The sequence below is a fragment of the Athene cunicularia genome, assembly GCF_003259725.1.
Source record: "Athene cunicularia isolate RWA chromosome 2 unlocalized genomic scaffold, athCun1 chr2_part1, whole genome shotgun sequence".
Classification (NCBI taxonomy): Eukaryota; Metazoa; Chordata; class Aves; order Strigiformes; family Strigidae; genus Athene; species Athene cunicularia.
The window spans coordinates 13858442-13879870 of NW_020799095.1; the positions used below are offsets into that span (position 1 = coordinate 13858442).

General features: G+C 37.6%; 1 protein-coding gene across 5 annotated transcripts in view; it reads left to right on the forward strand.

The window, feature by feature from the left end:
• The first annotated feature begins 131 nt into the window (after window positions 1-131).
• SATB1 (SATB homeobox 1) overlaps window positions 132-21429 on the forward strand; it is a 75505-nt gene continuing 54207 nt past the window's right edge. For 3 of the 5 annotated variants that reach the window (XM_026843101.1, XM_026843104.1, XM_026843105.1), the window contains exons 1-5: window positions 132-859; window positions 3769-4004; window positions 7785-7961; window positions 8778-8904; window positions 9632-9755. In XM_026843101.1, the coding sequence (XP_026698902.1) occupies window positions 3794-4004; window positions 7785-7961; window positions 8778-8904; window positions 9632-9755 (639 nt within the window). In that variant the 5' untranslated portion in view covers window positions 132-859; window positions 3769-3793. Of the gene's footprint in view, window positions 860-958; window positions 1022-3768; window positions 4005-7784; window positions 7962-8777; window positions 8905-9631; window positions 9756-21429 lie in introns of those variants that run through there. The other 2 variants (XM_026843103.1, XM_026843102.1) reach the window with 2 other exon arrangements.

The window sequence follows — 21429 nt, forward strand, 5'->3', positions numbered from 1 at the left end:
TTTTTTTTTTTTTTTTTTTTTTTTTCTTTCCCCTCCCCGGACCGCAAAGGCGAGATTAAAAGTGGCATTTTAGTGCCTTTTCCTGCAATTTTGTCTACACTTTTTTTTTTTTTTAAATCTCCAGTAGCGATCTCTGGAGCTGAGGTTTCCGCAGAAAGTTTGGGGGCTGTTACGGTGTGTATTTTTGCGGAGGGGGAGGGGAGCGGGCTCCTTCTGTGTGTGCTGCTCCTCTGGGTGCCTATTGGAGAATAATAGTGTAAGTGACAACCTAGAAGTAGACTTTCTGCTCTTCACACTGGATAGAAAAGCTGCCTTTTTTTTCTTTGCTTTTTTTTTTTTTTTTTTTCTTAATAACCCCCTTTCTCACTTGCTGCTGTACGCATTGGTTTTATTTTTGAAAGGATAGCTAGACTTAAGTCACCCTCCACCTCAATTTAAACCTGCTACTTTATTTTTTTTTATTATTATTATGATGAATTCCTCATTTTGAGCGTTACACTTGTCTGATCAATTTGATCTTCAGCTCCTTCTTCCGTTGCTAAACCTCGAAAACTGGCTCTCTCAAAAGATATTTAATCTGTATTTTTTGTCCATTGCCATTTTTGCTCATGGCTACTCTGTTTCTCACTATCTATTTTTGCCCCTCCCCGCCTAGAGGAAAATAGCAACAAGAAAAAAAGAAAAAATAAGAGAATATTAGGGGAAGTAGTCCTCAGGTCTGCTGCCCCCCCTCTCCCCCCTTCCAAAAAGGGGGGGACCTAGAAAACATCAGTCTTGAACTTCTTCCTCTTCAAGAGCTCGGGCTGCAAAGGAAACCTCCTTTGTTTTTGTTATTTATATGCTGTCAAGTTTTGAAGTGGTGAGTTTCGGGTCGGTTTTGCTAATTTCACTCAGAAAACTGCAGTGTTTCTGTTTCTAGATAAGTACTTTGCTTCTTTGTCTCTTTAAAAGGTCACAGGGAAAGCTTGGCCTGGATTGTGAGAGCCATATGGAACGGATAAGTGCGGAGCCTCTCTCAAATGTGATTATGGGTTTTTATGGGGGAGGGAGGGAAGAGGAGGGGAAAGGCATGGGGAGGGGGCTGATTCAGGAGGAGAGGAAGAAATAATATAATACCGGCGGCGTTACATCGCGACAAAAGGAGATACCGCACCGACTCTCATTCAGAAATTGCGCGGTGTGCCTGTACGTGTACGCTGTCTCTGGGAAACTGTGCCTTGAAATTGTATTCTTCTCTCAATGCCTGTGATGAAAACTTGTAGTTGTGAGAGATGCCTAAATGCGAAACCCGGGGAAACTCTTGGCCTGGAACCGATGGAGATGATAGTTCTTCCCTGCAACCCTCTCCCTGGGCAGGCCACGCTGGTTGTTGCTCATCACTATTCCAAACTGAGGTTTCAGTGAACTTTAGCCTTGGGCACGGAGTTTAAATGAGTAAATTAGGTGTTTTATGTGCATGTAATTTTGCTTTGTAACATAAGGCTTTTTACAAGATGACTAAGCGGTGAAAGGATGCCGATGGGTGGGTATTCTCAGGCCAAGCGAAAATGACCCATTTGGTGTTTTGGTTGTAGTCAGTGTATTAACTAAACTGCGATCTATCACTTTTATTCACTGTACATGATGTAGTGCGATTCTGACTCACGATGATTAGATACTTTTTGTAGCAAAGAACCTCAGTGCCTTAGAGTACTTCTGAAGTTGCCAGAAGTGACAAGGATTTTCTTGTTCAAGGCTTTTTTTTGGTTTGTTTTAACCCCCCCCCCTTCTTTTTTTTTTTTCTTCTTTTTGTTAATCCTCTTATTCTTGAGAGAGACGGTTCTCAGAGAAGCAGCCCTATAGTATGTTAGCATCGTCAGAAACATCAGAAGATGTTAACGGTTTGAGACTGTAATTCTTTGCTTAGGCTGCAGTTAACACAGTAAAAAAAAGAAAAAAATCTTTTCAAAAGTGGCTAAAATAGGCACGTTTACTGTTAGTGAGGCACACGACCTAAACCAGATGGGATCAAGATGAATGGTAAACCTTAGCCTGTCACTTTACAGCATAAGGAAAAATAATGATTTTCTGAACTTCAGCTATTCAGTGGCATTCTTGAGGTTGCTTGTAAACGTTCAGATTAATATATTACCCCTTTCTTCACCATATCAGGAAAAGCAGCATGGTGTTCAAACAACAACAACAAAAAAGTTTACAGAATTGTCATTGGCATATATACCGATGACATAGAAGTATATAAAAAAATCCCAAGATGTTCAGGCTTTAATAGCTTTGCTATGAAATGTGCAGAAAATGTATTGAATTACTAGGCAACTGAAAGAAAGTAGCAATTATCAGATTCACACCAGTCTGTCTAAATACGACTTCCCCAGTATTAGTATTTGTACTTGTACTTGCTAATGTAAATTCTAGTTCATAAATTAATGTCTAGTCACCTGTCCTTAATGATTATATTATGTATATAACATAATTGTCAGTGTATTCACACCTTTCTCAGTCAGAGAAAGGTAGGGTAAAATACCTAACCATCACGACAGTATTGATGAATGAAATCATAACCAGAAAGATGTCTCTGTTCTCAGCAACTGTTTTGTTGGGTTGCTGGTTGTTGTTGTTTGTGGGGTTTTTTTTTAATATAGTTGGCAAAATAGAATCAAATGAGTGACAAAAATCCTCTAAACTTACTCCGTCATGTTCTAGGGTTGGGAGATTTTTAGAGATTTAATTGGAATTGCTGTTCATAGATAGAGGTTTCAAAAGTTTATAAAATGGGAAATAGAAGCATGCTAACATATACCTTTTCTTAATTTGCTATTGAAATTACTTCTGCTTTTTGGTTTCAAATAGCTCTGCCAGCATGTGACTTAGCATCACCCAGGTTTTTCTTTTTTAATATATTTAAGGGCTTCAAAAGTACTGCAGAAATTGTGGATTTTTTTTCCCAGCATGTTTTGTGAGATGCTACCTTCTCAGTTATTTTTCTTAGTTCAGTAAACTACTCCATTTAATGCTTAAAGCTTAACATCTGAAAAATTTCATATGCCTATTTTGAACTTTGCAAAAGTTGAGAAACTCTTTGTATAATATTGATTAGGAAACTCAAAAGCAACCATCTCCCGCCACTGCTTTCTGAAGTTAAATATTAAATTCTCTCCTAACTTTTTTTTTTTTTTTTTGGGGGGGGGGGAAATTGTAAATGGGCAATATTCTATATATCTAATAAATCTGTTGCTCCCTCAACTGAAGTTTTAACAATCCTTCTATTGTCGTGCATCCATTTTTTTAATCAAGTAGATTGAGAAGTGTTTCACTAGACTCTTTTTTTCTTTCTCCGTCTCTCTCTCTCCTAACGCAATAAAACCACCCGGGATTAATAACAAACCTTTCTGTGAGATTTGTAACAATAGCTGTGTTGGAGCACATACCTTGACAATCACCATCATTTATATGACTCTTAGTCTCTCTCAGATTTAGTAGAATATCTCTGAAGATTTTTTATTAAAGGGGTACTCTAGTTGGTTTTTAAAAAAATAATTCCACCAGATTATGATGCTATCTCTCTGTAAACTGGGGTATGAGGTCATTTTTTGAGAATAAGTTTGTTTCTTTTTAAAAAGGCATCTTATTTCCACTTAAAATAGTTATTTATTCTCCTTTCTGAGCTTATGATACATATATATCTCTCTCTGTACATGTGCAGGCTGTGTACGTATACATATGCGCACACGTGTACAACATATATATTTTTTTTTTTTTGAATCATGGCAGGTGATCTTTAGAGGCGGGACTGAGTATGGATCATTTGAACGAGGCAACTCAGGGGAAAGAACATTCAGAAATGTCTAACAATGTAAGCGATCCGAAGGGTCCACCAGCCAAAATTGCGCGCTTGGAACAGAATGGGAGCCCATTAGGAAGAGGAAGACTTGGAAGTACAGGAACTAAAATGCAAGGAGTGCCTTTAAAACACTCTGGACACCTGATGAAAACTAATATTAGAAAAGGTAACACTTTTGATAATTCTGCATTAGAGAAATATGATTTATAATATTTTGGGGGGGAAGCATACTTTTGCAGATTCTACTTCATTTATATTTCAGGATTAATTCTCCATTCTAAAATACTATATATTCCCAACTCTGATATAAATCACATTTGGGAAATGTAAGCTTCATGCTTGGGTGGAGCATCTTGCTTTACAGGGTGGAGTCTGATTTTTGTTAAGGTAAAGGCTAGCTGCCCCGATTAAAGCAAATTCCTACATTGAATTAGAAGTAATATAATGCATTAATTCTTTGAGTAAGTGTTTGGCTAAGAAACACAAAAATATGTTAAGAGTAAATACCGAACCCCCAAAACAAATTCTCGCCTTTCCTCTTAATGATGGTCCAAGCTTGGAAGGGCAGCAGTATTTCCATAACAGTTGCAAGTTGGTTTAAAGGAGAGTGTAAATCTTTAGGTATCACATTGGAAAAGTCATTTATGATGTCAATCTTCGCAGTTTATTTTCTTAAGTACAATTCATTATTGAACAATGAACAACTTGGGTGTCATATTTTTCAGTGGCTGGTTTGCTGTAATTAGACATTTACACAAGGAAAAGGCACATTTAGAATCATTGATGTTTGTATATGGATGGCTTTTGTTTGCATTGAAAATACATTTAATGGACACTAATCTATAAATTTTGTTTATCAAAATGTGTCAGTCTTTTTGACCATATACTGCAGACTTGCTAATTTAAATCAAAATATGCTGCTTTTAGTTAGGCACTTGTTTTAAAACAGCCTCTACTTTTCTTAGTCGGTGTATGTTTATAATCCAGATTTTTCTTGCATTTGCTAAGCAAAGTGCAAAATGCAACCAAGACTATTAAATGCACAAAGTTAGAAGGCAGAGGAATTTCATTGTGTCTGATGCATAACATTTATCGTACAATCATTTATTTTTTCCTCGGTTTGGCGAAAACAAAGAATATATTGATCCTGAAATGAACAGACACAGCAGTCCGTATTGTTAGATCTTTATCTATTAAAAATGGAAAAACAGCACTTCAGCAAATTCTTTGGCCTCTGCTCATGATTACCCTATTTATTGATTGTTTGCCAAGAATGTATGCATCTTAAGAAAGCCAGGGTAAGAGCATTAAAAATATAATTTATTATGGCTTTTCAAGCAGAGTGCATTAATATTGTACAGTGAAGCAGTGGGGCTATATAAAAAGGACTTTCTGACGCCTGCAAACATATAAGTTCCATAAATTCCTAAATAGGAGATTTCAGCTGTCTCTGGTATTATGTGATATTTGCACAGCAAACTTCAATGCCAGGACAGTTTTAGACAAGGATTCTACAGACTTCACTGCTCCTTATGGCAGACGTGCTGTTTACACAGACTCGTAAACCTTCAGCAAAAGCTCTAACACTGCCTTCAGGTTTAAATCATGCTGTATTTTTAGCAGCGAGCACTGACCAGTGCTCTCCCCTTTAATACTAGAAGGTTATGAAGTTGCTGCACTTGGAGGTCTTGCCAAGTACTAGCAGGAGTGATCAGCCAGCTGAGATTGTGCTCTCCTGTATAACATTTTTCACATTAACAGAAGGACACTAGTGACAGTTTGCTAAAAGATTTAGTGGCTTGATTTGTAGTCAGATGATACCTGTGTCGCACTACCAGGATCCACCTCTGATAATCTACGTTGTACATCAGAATTTGTCTAGGAGGTTCTCCCGTGTTGTTTCAAGTACCACATTTTCCAGAATGCTGCAACTCAGGAGACCGTGTACCTGGCAAAAAGCGTGTTGATATGCAGCAAAGTACCTGAGCTTTGCTAGTTTTATGTCTGATCATAGCTTAATTTGTAGGAACTGATAAGGGGAAAAACAAATACATTTTAGCTGGTTTTGAGTGTGTCTGCACAGTTAGTTAAAGGGAAGCTTTGTTTACATTTTATCTTCAAGTATTAATGGTGAAACTACTTAAGAATTTTGAGCCCTTATTCTGAATCAGACAGTAGTAGGTCAAACATCAATTGTGAGAGCCTAGAAGGGAAAAAAAAAAACCAAACCACCACCTTTTTGCAGATGAAGCATGTGTGTGTTTTAGAAAGCTCTCCACAGCTTAATTAAAACCAATGAAGAATTTATCAGTTTGCATGTACTGCTTTTGCTTTGGTCTTCTCTCCCTTCCTGACCAGTCTCACTTAGATTTAAAAAAAAAAAAAAAAGACAAAAAAAAGCAGCTCCTTCCTACACTACATAAATATTGGCAAGCTTTTAGTCTTGTCTTTCATGCTGAGCCTATTGGGCAAACTGGAGTGAGTTTGTGAGCTTTTCCAAGCGAGCCTGAAGGGGTTTGTTTGCCAGAGATTGACTCTCTGGTGAACAGATGTAGTTTAAATATACGTGCTTAAGAGGTATCTTTTTTATCGTGATTTCTTGCTATATGTTACAGCACAAATCAACAGACGCGGTCTTAAAGCGTTTATGTATTGTCAAGAGTAAATCTTCTTTTTAGTCTACAGCATGTCTGGTGCACCTTAGCAGGTTAGGAGGTTTCCATAAGTCTAGAGGGCAGTGGTTATAGAGGCATTAACATTGTAGGACTAATTGGAGTTCCTGGGTGCCCTGTTAAAATAACCCTTGTCATCATTTATGCTAAAGATGATACCCCTCTGGCAGGCTGCCATAAGACAGTTCTGTACATCTGCTTTTAACCCTTTTGATTTCTGTCATTAAGAGATCCTAACCTGTGCTGCTGGAGGACAGCAGGATGGGACTGGGGCCTAAAACTGCAGGTCTGAGGTCATCATGTCATCCATGTCCGTCTGGGAGGCCGGGAGGGATTTTCACAAAGCCTAGGAATCTGATTGCTGGGAGAGACTTTGTCCCTAAAACAGCTTGGGTCATTTGTTACTTCTCTGTCTGCTGTCAAAAGGGAGGGGAAAAAAAAAATTAAAAGGCAAAAGGACGGGGAAAAGGTTATTTGCTTAGTATGCTGTGCAGTGTAGGGAACGGTTTGTTGTATGATGCTACAAAACTGGAAATTAGTAATTACTTTCAGGCATACCAAAATAGCAATGAATACCAGAAATGTGGAATGTAAAGTGCAGGAGGCAACAACAACAAAAAAAAAAAGCCCGAACCGCAGGTACGCTTCTTAAAACGGCATTGAAATCATGATTTGTTTCTTAAAGATGCGAGTGAAAGTAGTGCTCAAGTGCACTCAGTGAATGAAGCACGAATTAGTGTTAACTTTTGCCTTGTTTCCTTGTGTACTCTTTTTAGAGCGAATGTATAACACACAAGGTGATTTGTTGTTGATGTTGAAGGCAATTACATATTTTTGGCAGGACTAAGAAAGTTTTAACGTTAACGAACAAAATTATGTAGCTGGTACTAAAATGGCTTACAGTGAAGACATCTGCAGTATGTATTTAGGTTCTCATGCTGCCTGCTACTCACAACAAATCAGGCAGGACAGAGAGAATCAACTTCTCTTCAGTCAACCTTGTTATTTCTATAGAAGGTAATTCTTTAATCTGTATCTGATCAAGATAAATTTGCATTTCTGCTTTTCAGAGAGATGTATGTTTTGTAGAACTTTCTCTTTTTTGGGGAGGGTGAGGGGAAAGGACTCAGGAAATATGTTTATCAAATATTTGTGATGATTCTTGATGCCTCCTCTGCCTGTTCATACAGGTTTTATTTACATAACGCTGTATAGACCCACCTACTGTACTGTAACTCAAGTTTAATACATTAAATTTAATTTTTTTTTAATAGGAAGTATGCTTCCAGTTTTCTGTGTAGTGGAACATTATGAAAATGCCATTGAGTATGATTCTAAGGAGGAGCATGCAGAATTTGTGTTGGTGAGGAAGGATATGCTTTTCAACCAACTGATTGAAATGGCATTGCTATCACTTGGATATTCTCACAGCTCTGCTGCCCAGGCAAAAGGTAAATAAGATTACAAAATTGTATTATGAATTATGTTTTTGGGGTCTTGGGGGAGGGGCAGGATTTCTTTCAGGAATGTGATGCAGGTTTTACTTCTTAAACTTCTTGCAGATTCTGTCTGTATTTTTTTTTTCCCTTAACGTATTTTTGTTTAGTTAGTGCACGTTTTGTTCGTGGGGAATGTGGAGGTAGATTCTTTTTTTTTTTTCATTTTGTTTGTTTAAAGAAAAAAAAAAGACTTCAACTGAATCATTAGTATGCTTATTGACCTTAATAATCTGCTCCACTGAGGATCCACAAGGAAGTGTAAAGCATATTTGAGCAGATGGACTGTTGAGAGTCAACTTGCATTTATGACTGAATATCCAGCTCTGTTTCTTTTATTTTGTTCCTGATGGTTTTATAGACTGCAAAGTATTTTTTTTGTTTTGTTTTGTTTTTTGTACTCGGTCCTTGCATTGTGAAATCCTTTCTAATTTGTTAAGAGGAATGCTAACTATTATGTCATGTTGTATTGAATTCATGGGAACTTAGGAAAATACACTTCTATACATATAAAAAAATCTCTACTGTAATGCATTTGTATAATTTCATAATATAGATAGAGTGGCGGGTGGGTGGGTGGTTTTTTGGGTTGTTTTTTTTTGGGGGGGGGGGTTCTTTTGTTTTACCAGATTTAAGAGGCTAGAAACAAAGGTGTTAATCGTGTTAAAATCAGATATTTCTTTTGCCCCTAGGAATTAGCCAGTAAATTACTTTTTTTAAAAAAAAAAATTCCTGCCCTTCTTGCCCACTCAAAAAATAAAAATCCCACAGGTCTTATCCAGGTTGGGAAGTGGAATCCAGTTCCACTCTCCTATGTGACAGATGCCCCTGATGCTACAGTAGCAGACATGCTGCAAGATGTGTATCATGTGGTCACACTGAAAATCCAGTTACACAGGTAAGTTGCATACCAGTTCTGAGACATGAACTGTTACTTGTCTGCTCTTACTGTTAATATTGCTTGTATTTAATTCCCACTCTGCGGTGTGCTCAAAGTACAAAGGCTTATCTAAATTCCATTTTACTTTCTCTAATTCTTCTTTAACTTACAGTATACTATTGCAGAAAACTTTTATGGCTCTGATACATAGATTTTCTTTGGATATCTCATTAAAACTATATTGCATTTTAGTCAATTAAATGATGCATTACAAGAAGGCATTTTACATAAAGTTTACTTAAGAGAAAAATATTTTTGCATATCATGAACAATACCATCTGTGTGCATTTTGTAAAAGAATGACTTGCTCACACTTATTGTTGCTGTCTAGGTTCTTAAATTTCACAGTAACAAAAAAGAAAAAAACAGTTAATATATTAATGCTTTTCATGATCAGTCGTGAGAAAGCATTACACCTTAAATTGTTTTACCAAGCGCATCAGAGCAGGAAGGTAGAAGTAACATGAAAAAATAGTCGCCACATGCAGCTGATGTATAATTCATGCATCAATACAGCAGATGTGTTGTATAAAGTAATTAACTAATCGGAACAATCAGGAGACCGAGAGCAATCTCCAGATGCATCTGCTTGATGCGCGAAATGAAATCTGTCTGTCTTAAAGGAATGTTCTGCAGCAGGATGCAATCTTGTAATAATCCCTTTTCTAATCTGTGTTTCAAATAGTTGCCCTAAACTAGAAGACTTGCCTCCTGAACAATGGTCTCACACAACAGTAAGAAATGCTCTGAAGGACTTACTGAAGGATATGAACCAGAGTTCATTGGCCAAGGAATGTCCCCTTTCACAGGTACTTAGCATAACATGTAATAAATAATAAAAGCACTATAGGCAACGCTGATGTGAGATTTGAGATTTCTAGAGACTGTAGCAAGTAGTACCCATGGAGTGAATCTGCCAAAAATGCAAATTCATTTGACCACTTCATGATCTTTATAAATATGCCTGATTCATTTTGAACATAGTCTTACAACGTTTCCCATGGGGAGTCGTGAAAGGTTGTTTACACCACACTAAAATTGTCTCACAGCAAACTGGATTTTAACTGGTTTTTGTCTTCAGTCTTTGAACTGCTTTGACGCAACTACTTTTTTCAAGCACATGTGTTCAAGATGTTAAAAGGCTCTTTACTTATTGCTGTCAAAAGTACTATTGAATCTGAATGCTTGTTAGATAACCTACAGTAGTTTTAAATGCTAATGCATAAAATGAGACAGTCTTTGGCATGCTGTATGAGAAGGGAATAAAGAATAAAGCTCTTTGGATGATGTGTTGTTGTTGCAAACAACCAAAGGAAAACCAGTCATTTATTAGTTCTAATCAAAATATACCTAAACAAAAATGAAATCTCAATGTATGCATTGCTAAATGCTGAACAGTTGCTTTCCTCAAACCTTAGTTGTATTGTTCTTTTTTGCCATTCTTTCTGTCATTCTTTTGTCAAATCAGTGTGAAGGTGCAACATATTTTTCTATGCAGTACCATGTCCAATGATGATGTGGTGGGAACGTTGTTTTTATTTTTGCCTTTTAAATTTTAAAATGTATTTTGTTGCGGTGCAGTGGAGGCAAATTCGGTATACGAATAAATTATGTTAGTTGTGGTAAGGAGGGGAAAAAGGAAATTAAGGAAGTCAAGGTATTTTTATGAGGATTTCATTTGTCTTGCTCAGAATATTGGAGTCTTTGTCTCCAAAAGACTTCAATTAATCTATAGAGGATTACTCTCTTTCTCTGTCTGTTTTTCCAGTGGATGTATTAGCAGGCTGTTTTCCCATCGCTTATTTTTTTCCCCTATGGTTAGATAGTTTTCAGTGATGTGGCTCCAATACAGGAAGTTTTGAAGTGGAAATAATCAAAATTATCTTTACTGGTTGCAAACCATTCCAGTAATATGTCTGCAAAGTTATCTTGTACATACCTACTATAAAAACATGTGAGCTTTTGCACTGCTGGTTTATGGAGGCTGCAGATAATTTGAGATTTTTCTCCATTTTAATCCAACAGTGCTAGTTTTCACTTAATCCTGATGGAAAGCAAGTAAATTCTATTGAGATTGAATACTTCTTTTCTACTTGGACATCGTGTTTCACATAGCAGCTTCTGTATATATAGAGGTGATGCAATGATAAAGCAGAAAAAAAGTTTTTAAAATGAATGCTTCACTAGAGGCAGTATCATGGTACTGGAGACAATTCAATAATTAGAGTCTTTTACAAAGTTGTTTTTAAGCTATACTGAATTTTTAGATAATAATTTTAATGGACAAAAAACATCTTGCCTAATAATAGCTCTTGAAGCTAGCGCTTGAGATGACCCAAACCCCGGATTACGTAACTCTGATTGGGGTTCTTTGTTTACTGTTTTGCACTTCTTTATTTGTAGAAGAATACACTTAAAGCTTCTGTTGTTAAAAGCATGGTTATTACTTTTGTCATCTCTGTCTTCACCAGCGCTGCAGTAGTTGGGTTGCAAGAATTTAAACAGCTCTGCTTTTTGTTTTTCTGTAAACACCAAATCATGTTAAGCTTAAAATACATTTATTTATTCTTAACTTTTGAAAAAGCAAGCTGTTACAGCGGTTGGTTGAGAGCTCATCAGTCAGTCTAAATCTTCCCATTTCGCTCCGGGAGCTCGAGGGAGGACACGTTGATCTGACGAGGTTCTTTTCACATGGCTAAATTGAATGCTTCCCGTATTTGCCTAACTAATAACTCATTGTATATCAGTTCTATGGAAGGGACTCTGATTTAAGTGTGTCTGTGTTTTATTAAACGTATTGAAGTTTGTGAATTGCCCCGCAGTGGCGTGCTGCTGCAACAGAGGTAAGAAGTGGGAGCAAGGCAGAGGTCTGGAAGCAATGTTTCCTTAGAGGGTCCATCAAAATGCCAGCGTGGGAGATTATTCTGGGAGCAGAGAAGTAGTCTCTGCTGTTATGTACTTCCACGGGCAAAGGTAATGCCATATGAAGTGCTTCATCACAAATGCAAACTGATGCAGTGACACCGTACCATAACTTATTAACACTGTTATGGATATAATTTATTAACCACAGAAAAATGACTCAAAGTGGAAACGAGAGTAGTTATCGTTTTCTGTCACTGTCATTAGCAGTACTCTATTTTGTGTAGCTATGGAGGGATTTGTTGTAAAGTATTAAAGTTGCTGTGCTCAATGTGTGACATCTCCAAAGCCCCATCTAAGCATGGAAAACTAAGAATCATCATCCTCACTTAGAATTGACTATATTTTCTTAATTAATCGTGCATTTTTTGTATTAAAAAATCTCTCGTATTTATTCAGAATACTGATACTGTGTGCTGTAAAAAAACCTAAGCAAACTGTTTTTATAGTGCAGATATACTTAATAGCTTGAAAATATGTGAGAAAACAAACTTTGAGATCTAGTTTGTTTTAGTTATGGAGTCTTGAAAACTTTAACAGCATCATCTGCTTGAGTGAGTTTTCTTTTTTTTTTTTTTCTCCTGTTTGCTTTCTTGTCCAACTAAAACCTTGGGGCATACAGGTATGAACTCTTCATGCCTTCCTCGGTAAAATACCACTGTGACTCTTGTTCTCATTAGGAGAGTTGAATACATGGTCTCTTTTGAAGCTACTGTAATTGTCTCGCTCTGTGACTGCTGTGGCCACCCCTGAAGGCCAAGTTTATTACTCAATATATGAGCCTGCATCACAAGGAATCCCCGTTGACATTACTTGCAGTGCTTGGGACAGACCGGAGCAAATGCATGGCTCTGAATTGCTGTGGAATTGCAAGCATCCGTGCAGAGGTTTAGGCTCAAATTCTTGGTATGAAGCAGGCAAGGATGCTGCAAATTTCACATGGAAAAGCCAAGCCTGTTCTGAATTATGTGCTGCAGTGTGTATTTTCATGCTTTACCTCAGGTTTCCGGATTTTATTGCTAGAGACTAGCAGCATATGCAAATGCCGGGTGAAAGACTCCGCGCGTTTGATAAGCACAGCTCGCTTAATTTCTGCTTCCTCTCCAGACCTCTTTTGATGGAGATAGCAACTTGGAATTTAATCTAGGGCTCAATTTTGGGCCATCTTTTGCATTCCATTAAATTCGGGTATCTCGCGAGTGGCCTGGATCTCATTTCCCTCCTGTTTTGGCTCTTTGGTCTCCAAAGGGTTGTAAAGAAATTGTTCTACCATCAATTCTTATTTCCAACCCTTTGCACAGAAGCTCTACTCCACCTCAATCTGCTGGGAGCTGAGCTAAAGTGATCAGGCAGGCAGGCCTGTTGCATTTGTTTATTTAATGTTGGTCCTTCCCTCTCTCTACTTACCCTTAGTCCTAGCATCTTCATGCTTCACTTTCACAGTTTTCTCTGCTTTGGTTTTTACTGCAGAAGTCTCTTATTACTTCCACAGTTTAAATAACTGAAATACTACAGACTGTATTTATACTGATACTAATAAGTTGGCTTTTTTTGTTTTGTCCCTATTAAATTATTGTTTCTCCGTCTCTGTGTATATATATAGTTAGATAAGCTTTTATGAGGGAGCAACATGGGCTATTGGCCCGAGAAAAGGCTGAAAATTCTTTTAATAATTCTGGAACAAATTCAGTGTGTGCTTTTGAACATTTAGATGTACCCTTTATCTTGAGTTCCTGTAACCTTTTCCATGAAAGGAAGATAAGAAGTCACCTACCAAATGCAGAGATTGTAGAGATTAATTAGTATCTGGGCACTTCTTTGAAAATATGGCAGTGATCAAATGACATTGACTTTTCTACTGGTATTATCTCAACCGATGTTTTTTCTACAGAAAGATTTTTCTAAATGATTGTTGTTAGTATTCACAAACAAGCATTTTATCAAACCACTGTGAAAGCATGTCTGAAGCAAGGTATTCTTTCTCTTCCCTTATAGTATCCTGAAATTTGAAGGTCTCTTTTTTTTTTTTTTTTTTTAATATTTTGTAGGGGACATGCGATATTGGAATATATCCAGAGGCTGTGATATTATGGACATAGTCATTTACAGAGATTGCATTACTATTTTAAAATTTTTTTGAAGATATTTGTGTGTGCCCCCCCCCCATGCCAGTAATGTCTTTTACATAATTTTGCTCTCGATGATGAGGGAATGGCATTTTTTTCAGTTTGAGGGATATACACTTGCATTTTGTGAAACGTGTGCGCACACAGAAGAAGTGCTGATATGATACCAAAGTCTGAATAGTTTTGCACTTGTGATAAATATAGCTATCCTGACTGCATTTTGATCAAACGTCCGTACTGTAGTGAGTGATTGTCTGCATCCAACATGGGCACAATATAGATCATATACTTTCCTTTTTGTTCAGATATCCTACCGTGAATTTGCATGCTGTTTTATGCAGACAACGTGCAGACTTTATATGATCTGGCAGAAACGCTAGACAGAAAGCTTGCTTGGAACATCAGTGTTTCTCAGTTCACCTGATCTGAAGGCACCTGGCGGTCATAGCAAATAAGCAGCACAACAGAAATCCTCTCACATTTCCTTGCTGCTGTTCTGACCCCCCCACCTCTCCAAAATCCCAACCAAAAAAAAGTTGCATTTGATAAAATTAAAATTTCCAGACCAGTAAATAAGGAAGGAATGAGCTATTAAGAGTTGCCAAAATACATACTTTTTATGAGCAATATCTAATTCATGCTCTACAAAACTGGAAAGTGTTTTTTGTCCTCCCCTTTCAATTTTACCTGCCTAGACCTGAGATCAGGTCCTTGGATTTCTTTGTTGCTTGTGATTCTTTTCTCTCCTTCTTTCTCACTCTTCTTCCTCCTCCCCTCCCCCAATAATTACCTGAGTAAGGAATGCAGCTCCTTTTTCTACTTTAGAATTTACTGTACTTTTAGATTTTAAAGACGTCATTAATTATTTCAGGGAAGTAAATCCTTGAGGGCCTAGGCTCAGGTTTTGGCAGGTAGGGCCTTTCAACCCACCCCTCAGTTGCTCAAGAGCATTCACTCTCTTCAAGCTGAGGTAGTATCTGGATTTTTAAACCATTTTCAATTAACTATTAAAATTTGATTTTTAGTCGTTCAGATAGAACATGCAGTACAGAGCCTATTGCTGACAGGATGGGGAAGATAAAACACACATGATGGTAAAGTCCTGTGAGATCATTTGCAGGATACTCAACCTTTGAATTGCTTGATCTTTTGATCACTGATTGAATTTCTTTAGATACATCCACACACTCTCAGTGTTAAAGCCATGTCAGTCTGTCTACAGCTGTTTTATCTGGGCGATGCCCTATTAAAGGAGAAAATAGATAGCTTTTTTTTTTCCTGCCTCTTCATTAGAATTAACTATAGTGAGGTTGTTAAAAGAAAGTCCCCTTCCAAAGCAGTTTTGGGGCCCGGGCTTACTGTGGGGAGGACAGGAACTTACCTTGTTTCTCAGATAAATGCAGTTTTTGACTTCAGCGGGCTCTGTAAGCTGTCAGCATGTCCCCTAGTATCTGTGCTGTCAAGAGATCTTGTGTTTCTGCTTCTGAAAAAAAGGAGTCCAATAGAGAGATGGTGCTAGTGCTATTTTTTTTTTTTTTTTTTTTTTTTTTTTTTTTTACACTCCTAAAGTCAGCTGTATGGAGATACAAGCAGCTGTCTTCCGCCAGGCTCTCCTGTGAACAGAGTACAAAATTCATGCTTTTTAAGGGAATAACATTTTTGGGACTGTGCTCCTCACTTTGTGTGCTAACCACTTGGGATTGTATCTCAGCAATTTTGAGAACTGTGTCATGTGAACGATTATCTGCATCATATAGACTTCAAGTTTCAGGGAAGTGACACAATAAAAAAGGAACACACCACATTTTCTTTTGGTGCATTTTTCTTCTAAAATGTGCACGTGTGTAGAACTGAACCTTGCTTGATCTCCATTTCACTCAGTGGTCCTGAGAATAGTACATAGAATAACTTGCATTTTAAATACTTGCAGCGGTGTTGCTCTTTTTAGAGATATATATATATCTGTAGATAAATATATCTACATCTAAAACCATGCGCTTTTTTTCTCCTTTTACATTTAGTGGGTTCATACATTGCTACAATATTCTGTGTTCATTCATGTTACTTGCATACTTCTTAACACAGTCATGGCCAAGTGCAAGCCCTGATTTATTTATTTTCTTCCATAACTCTATTAGAGGGTTAACAAGCCACTCCTCCAGTGTTCTTTTAAGCAAGATTGCAAATAAGTATTTTTTTTTTCTTCTTCTTATTGGCAAATTGTTGGCTGTAGAGTACTGCACAAGTATAAACAACATGAGAGATCCTTTAACATAACATGAGAGAGCCTTTAGTCGCTTTGCTCCCTAGCTTTGGAACTCATTGCCAATTGAAGTAAGGAAAGCTCTGGCAGTTGGGACTTTTAAATCTAGACTTAAAAGTTATTTGTTCTGTTTAGCATTTTTAAAATGATTCTATTAGGAATTGTATGTGCTTCAGTTTTAATTTTAACTCATAATGATTGTAAAGCACCCTGGGATTCTTGCATGAAGGGCGCTACAGAAGCCCAAGATTGTATTGTACTGTGTTGTAATGTATTGTATTATTACATGGTGCTGAAGTTGGACCACGGACAATTCATATAGAAAGCATTTGAATACTTAGCTAAAGATAAGGAGTACAAGGGGGGGAGGGGTGGGTGTACTGTCTCTTCTTGCTTCTTTTCCCCTTTTTCTGTCAGTTATTTTATTAAACTAAATTAACATGGCAGTTATTCCCTAAGAAATGCCAGCATAATTTACTGCTGCACAGGGGCTCAAAATGTAAACCAGATGATAAACTAAAAATAAAAAAGTCCACATTAAGATTTAATTGCACTTCCCTTTCTATATTACGTTCTTATGTAAAATACATTACAAAACAGTACTTTCTTTATCACTTCCTTCACTTTTAACTGAATTTCATTAACAATAAAGAAATATATTGTCTCTGTTTCAGTAATGTCACTTGACAGTTAATCCCTTAACTTGATGTACATGTCTTTAAGATTTTTTTTTTATTTTAATAAAGAACATGATAGCACTGACTAGAGCCAAGTATTGCACAATCATGTGATTTGCAAGTTTCCCAGCTCGCAGCTTTGCCAGTGCAGGTCAATTCACACCTGCCACACTTATGCCATTCTGGTCCTCATGTTGCTTTTCCTCAGTGATTGTCAGAGGTAGAGCGAGTTGTGCGTGCGGCTCCTTCCTTCCCCCCTCCCTCCCCGCTCCAAATGTGTGGTAAACCTTGTGCATTGGAAGTGTCTGCTCAGGAATTAAATGGAGTTTAATTTCTGTCCATTAGGAAGCTGCTATCCACATCACCAATTAAGCCTTCTATTTAAAGGGCGAGGAGATACGTATGTCTACATCTTAATAACTGCTGTGACTGGTTTGCAGAGACCTTCCCTGACTGGTTCAGTTATTACTAGCAGTGGTGGGAGGCACAGAGATCAGTGTGGTTATAAAACCTACCCAAAAGCTGAGCAAATTCTGTAGGTGCTGTAGCGTCACTGTCAGCAGATTTAAAGCTGAGGTACGTCTGTGTTAGGGGATGCAAGGGTGTAGGCATAAAGATGCGTCAGGAGAAAATTACTTGAATTGGTAATAATTTTTTACCTGACAGGAATGAAAGCAAAGCAGGACCCACGTACTGAAAGGCAATGCTAAGAGATGAGCAACTCTCACCTTGTCAGACCAGACTCATTGCATATCTTCGCTTTAATCATAACTTAGGAGAAAAGACATGCATTTCACAAACCAGACCCTAAGCAAAACTCTCAAAGTTTGCTCTCTCTGCCCTCCCCCCCCTCCTTTTATTTTTTTTTTTTCCTTTTTCAATTAATAATTAGGATCTCCCTTTTTTATTTCCAAGAGGCATGGTAGGAAAACCTAAGGGGAGGGGGGTGAGCTTTGTCTCTCTTTCCTTCAACAGTTCTTTAAGAACAGCACAAATAATACCAGATTCCCCTGGTGCCTTACAGCAGTGATGAGAGGACAGGTTTTTCAGGACAGCAACAACCTCAGACGTGCCTCACTCCAAGCCATGGAATACGCTACTCCAAAGGGAAAAGTTCCGTTCCCCAGGGGTGGGAACAGTTGAAAGGTTCTCCTCTTATACACCTGTCTCTTAATTATTTTTATTTTATTTTTTAAGTACTAAGATTTCCTACACTGAGAGTTGCATTTCTTTTGTAAGCTTGTGCCAGGAGAGGCGGGAAGCAGTGCTTAATGCCTGGCTGTACCACCTTTCCAAAGGATTGAATACTATTTAGTAAACTGTCATGTAGGAGGATGGGTTTTGTGATGATGAAAAACTGAGACACATGCAAAGGATAGTAGTGTCAATGGCCTTTCTAGAGATGGAAATGAGATTTCTGCTTCCTAAGTTTACCTAGTGTGTTTGTATTTGAATCAGTATATCTAGACCCTCAGAATTGAGGAGTGGTTGTGTGTGTATATATACACACATACAAGTGTACATATAGCACAAAAAATCCCACCAAAATATACTTGCCAGCTATTCCATCCACAAGCTCTTAAAGCTGTGTTCCTTATTGTGCACTTTTGGTAAGGAGGAGCTTTGTATGCTAAAACCTAATCTAGCTACATTTTTTTTTATTATTTACGTATTTTAATATAAGGGTAACTAAGAAAAATTTTTGAATAAATAGACCCTCAAAGTGCATGTGCATATTCCATATGGAAAGCTAGCTGGAACATTTCTCTTTTGAGATACCTTCATTGAATCTTGCATCTTTTTATGAATTCTTCAGAGCATCTATACTTTTCACAAACTCTTGTCAGTGAAAGGCAGCAACACAGGCAAAACTAGTATCTTGGCTAGCATAGCTGCTTAAAATGTCACCTTCATATGATTTTACTTAGTGGAAGTTAAGACTCCTTAACAAATTTCACAGTATAACTCATTTTTCTCCTGACAAATTTTTATATTTTTCTCAGGACAGAAAGTAGTTTGTTCATGTGCTTTTAGCAGCGTAATAATATATAATATAACCCTCATAGAATTTGGGTCTGTATGATTAAGAATAATCAGATGTACAGGCAGCTCATAAAGAGGCACATGGACTGAAACAATAAATCTGACACTTAACCATTTAAACAAAGGATAGGCAAGGGATGTTACATTTGGCACTAGAGGGGTATTTAAGCAAGCAATCAGAGGCTTGAGCGATGTACTGCCTAGGAGCGGAAATCAATGAAGTTCAAACTAAAAGCTAGTCATACATTTAAAAAAAAAAAAAAAAAAGTACATATCTAGTGAAAGAGATTACCATGGTGAAAGATCCAGCACAAGAAGTCTTCAGATCAATATCAGATGTTTGTTCTAGCTCAGCCACAGGTAACTTGGCTGAATTCAGAAAGTGATAGATGAACTTCGAGGGTCTCTTTTTATGTAAAGTCTGAATAGATGCTCAAAATGGTCCCTTTTGGCTTTAAAAAGCAGCAAACATTCGTTTAGGGAAAGGAAAAGAGATCAAAGAAAAGGCTTATCCTAAACACCAAGAGAAATTCAGCAAGACAACTGTTAGTGCTACTGAGTCTGATGACTTCTTGTCTGGACATTGTGCCTTAGGGCTCAACTTCATGCCAGACATCTGATGCTTTGCCTAGCAGAACAGTGGAATCCGAGAAAAGACTTGGTGAAAATTGTGTCCTATTTCCCAGCAAGGAAATCTTCCTTAACGTAGTGGATAATGCTAAGCAATTTAGAAGAGCCTTTTAAAAAAACTGTAGTGAAAACAACCATTGCAGCTGATTGAAGACAGAACAATTGTCAACATCTCTATCAGGACAATGTATATACTTCCATTTTTGTGGAAAAGCTTTTTGTGCCCAAAGCTGAATTTAATGCATTAATAGATCTAAAATGCCCCCTGTCACAGAAAGTATTTGCATTAGGTTAGCATTTAGAAGCACCTGCTTTAGGATCAGCATTTCCAAATAGGAAACAAGTCAGAAGCACTCTGACCTGGCTGGAACACAGTTGGAAATAAAAGCAATCCACCTGAGAGGAAGGCTGAAGGTGATTCTTACTCTGGATTTTCAGCAGATCAGTCTGTGAGATCTCCAAGGCCCCACCTACCCCAACCTTATTCCGGTACAAGAAATGCTGGTTTGCCCTGTCCATATCCATTGTGTGTGATCTGGATTGTCCGCCTGGTCTCCAGCTTCCTCTAGTCTTGTTCCTAGTCTTCTCAGGAGAAGAGGTGAGCGTAGGTGTGCAGGCTTCACATAGTGCATTGCCTAGTGTAGGAACAGCAGCAGCATGGGGAGGGGCTGAGAACCCTGTCTCCACATTACAGGATTGGGAAGGAGGAGTGGGATTTACCCTGGAGTAGCTCAGCTCTGGTCCTATGGACTTGAAGTCCAGCCACAGTTGGAGCGCGGCTTCTGGTTTTGGCATCATCCAGCAGAAATTCTGCCTGTGCGCCCCGAGGTAGCTTTGTGGTCACCAAAGTAGGAACAATGGGAAGAGCCCTTGAAAGCATCATTCCTCATTCAAGCTAAAAGAGCAGTTTAAACCAATCCAGTTACTTTATAACAGCTTTTTCAAGCAGGTTCCTGGCTAAAATGGATAGTGCTTTCCTTACCCATGGAGCTCTCAGGTTTCAGAGCTCTTCTGGCAAAGGCACTTGCAGAATCAAAATCTCAGAGTGTAATAATTCATCCCTCAAAATATAGGGCCATTTACATTCCATGAAGTAAACCAAGAATTAACTTACTAAATACTGATTATTTTGCATTTTATATTTTATCCAGGTTGATTTTAGGAAGGGTTTAGCCAGGACTTTTACTACTAAGTACCTGCCATTTATGAATGGTGTGCCATAAAAATCAGGATTCTTAAAAAGATTCATGTTGGGCATCTGACAATGAAGACAAAAATGTGCTATGCCTCCTTATCTTTTATAGGTCGAGGTTGTGGCTTATTTTTCTTTCTTTTTTTTTTAAGTCTAAGGCACTATGCCATAAAGCTCGTAAAGCAGTTATGAAGTTCTTCAAATCTGAATTAACATTTCCCACCTACCTATCTTTTTCTCTTTTAAGCTTTTAACCTTTGTAGATATAAGACTAGTGTCTTGGGAAGCAGCTTTTTATTTGAGCTTTATTTATATCCATCAGTGGGAGATACTCAGAAAACATGGGAGAATGCTGCTCTGTCATGCAGCAACTGGGCATTTACATTACAAAATGGTAAAAATAGTGCAAGGATTAGTTCCTTCAGATGCTGAATCCTCATTTCTGATTTTCAAAATCTTCTTGTGTGTGGGTATATCACTATACATATATAAATATATGTATATACGATTGGGGTTCTTTTTGGTTTATATCTTCCCTCTACATTCAATGTAGCTTTATATTTGTGTTAGTATGTACATTTATAATACTTAAAGACAACATAAGGCAAAAAAGGAGGAGGAGATAATTTA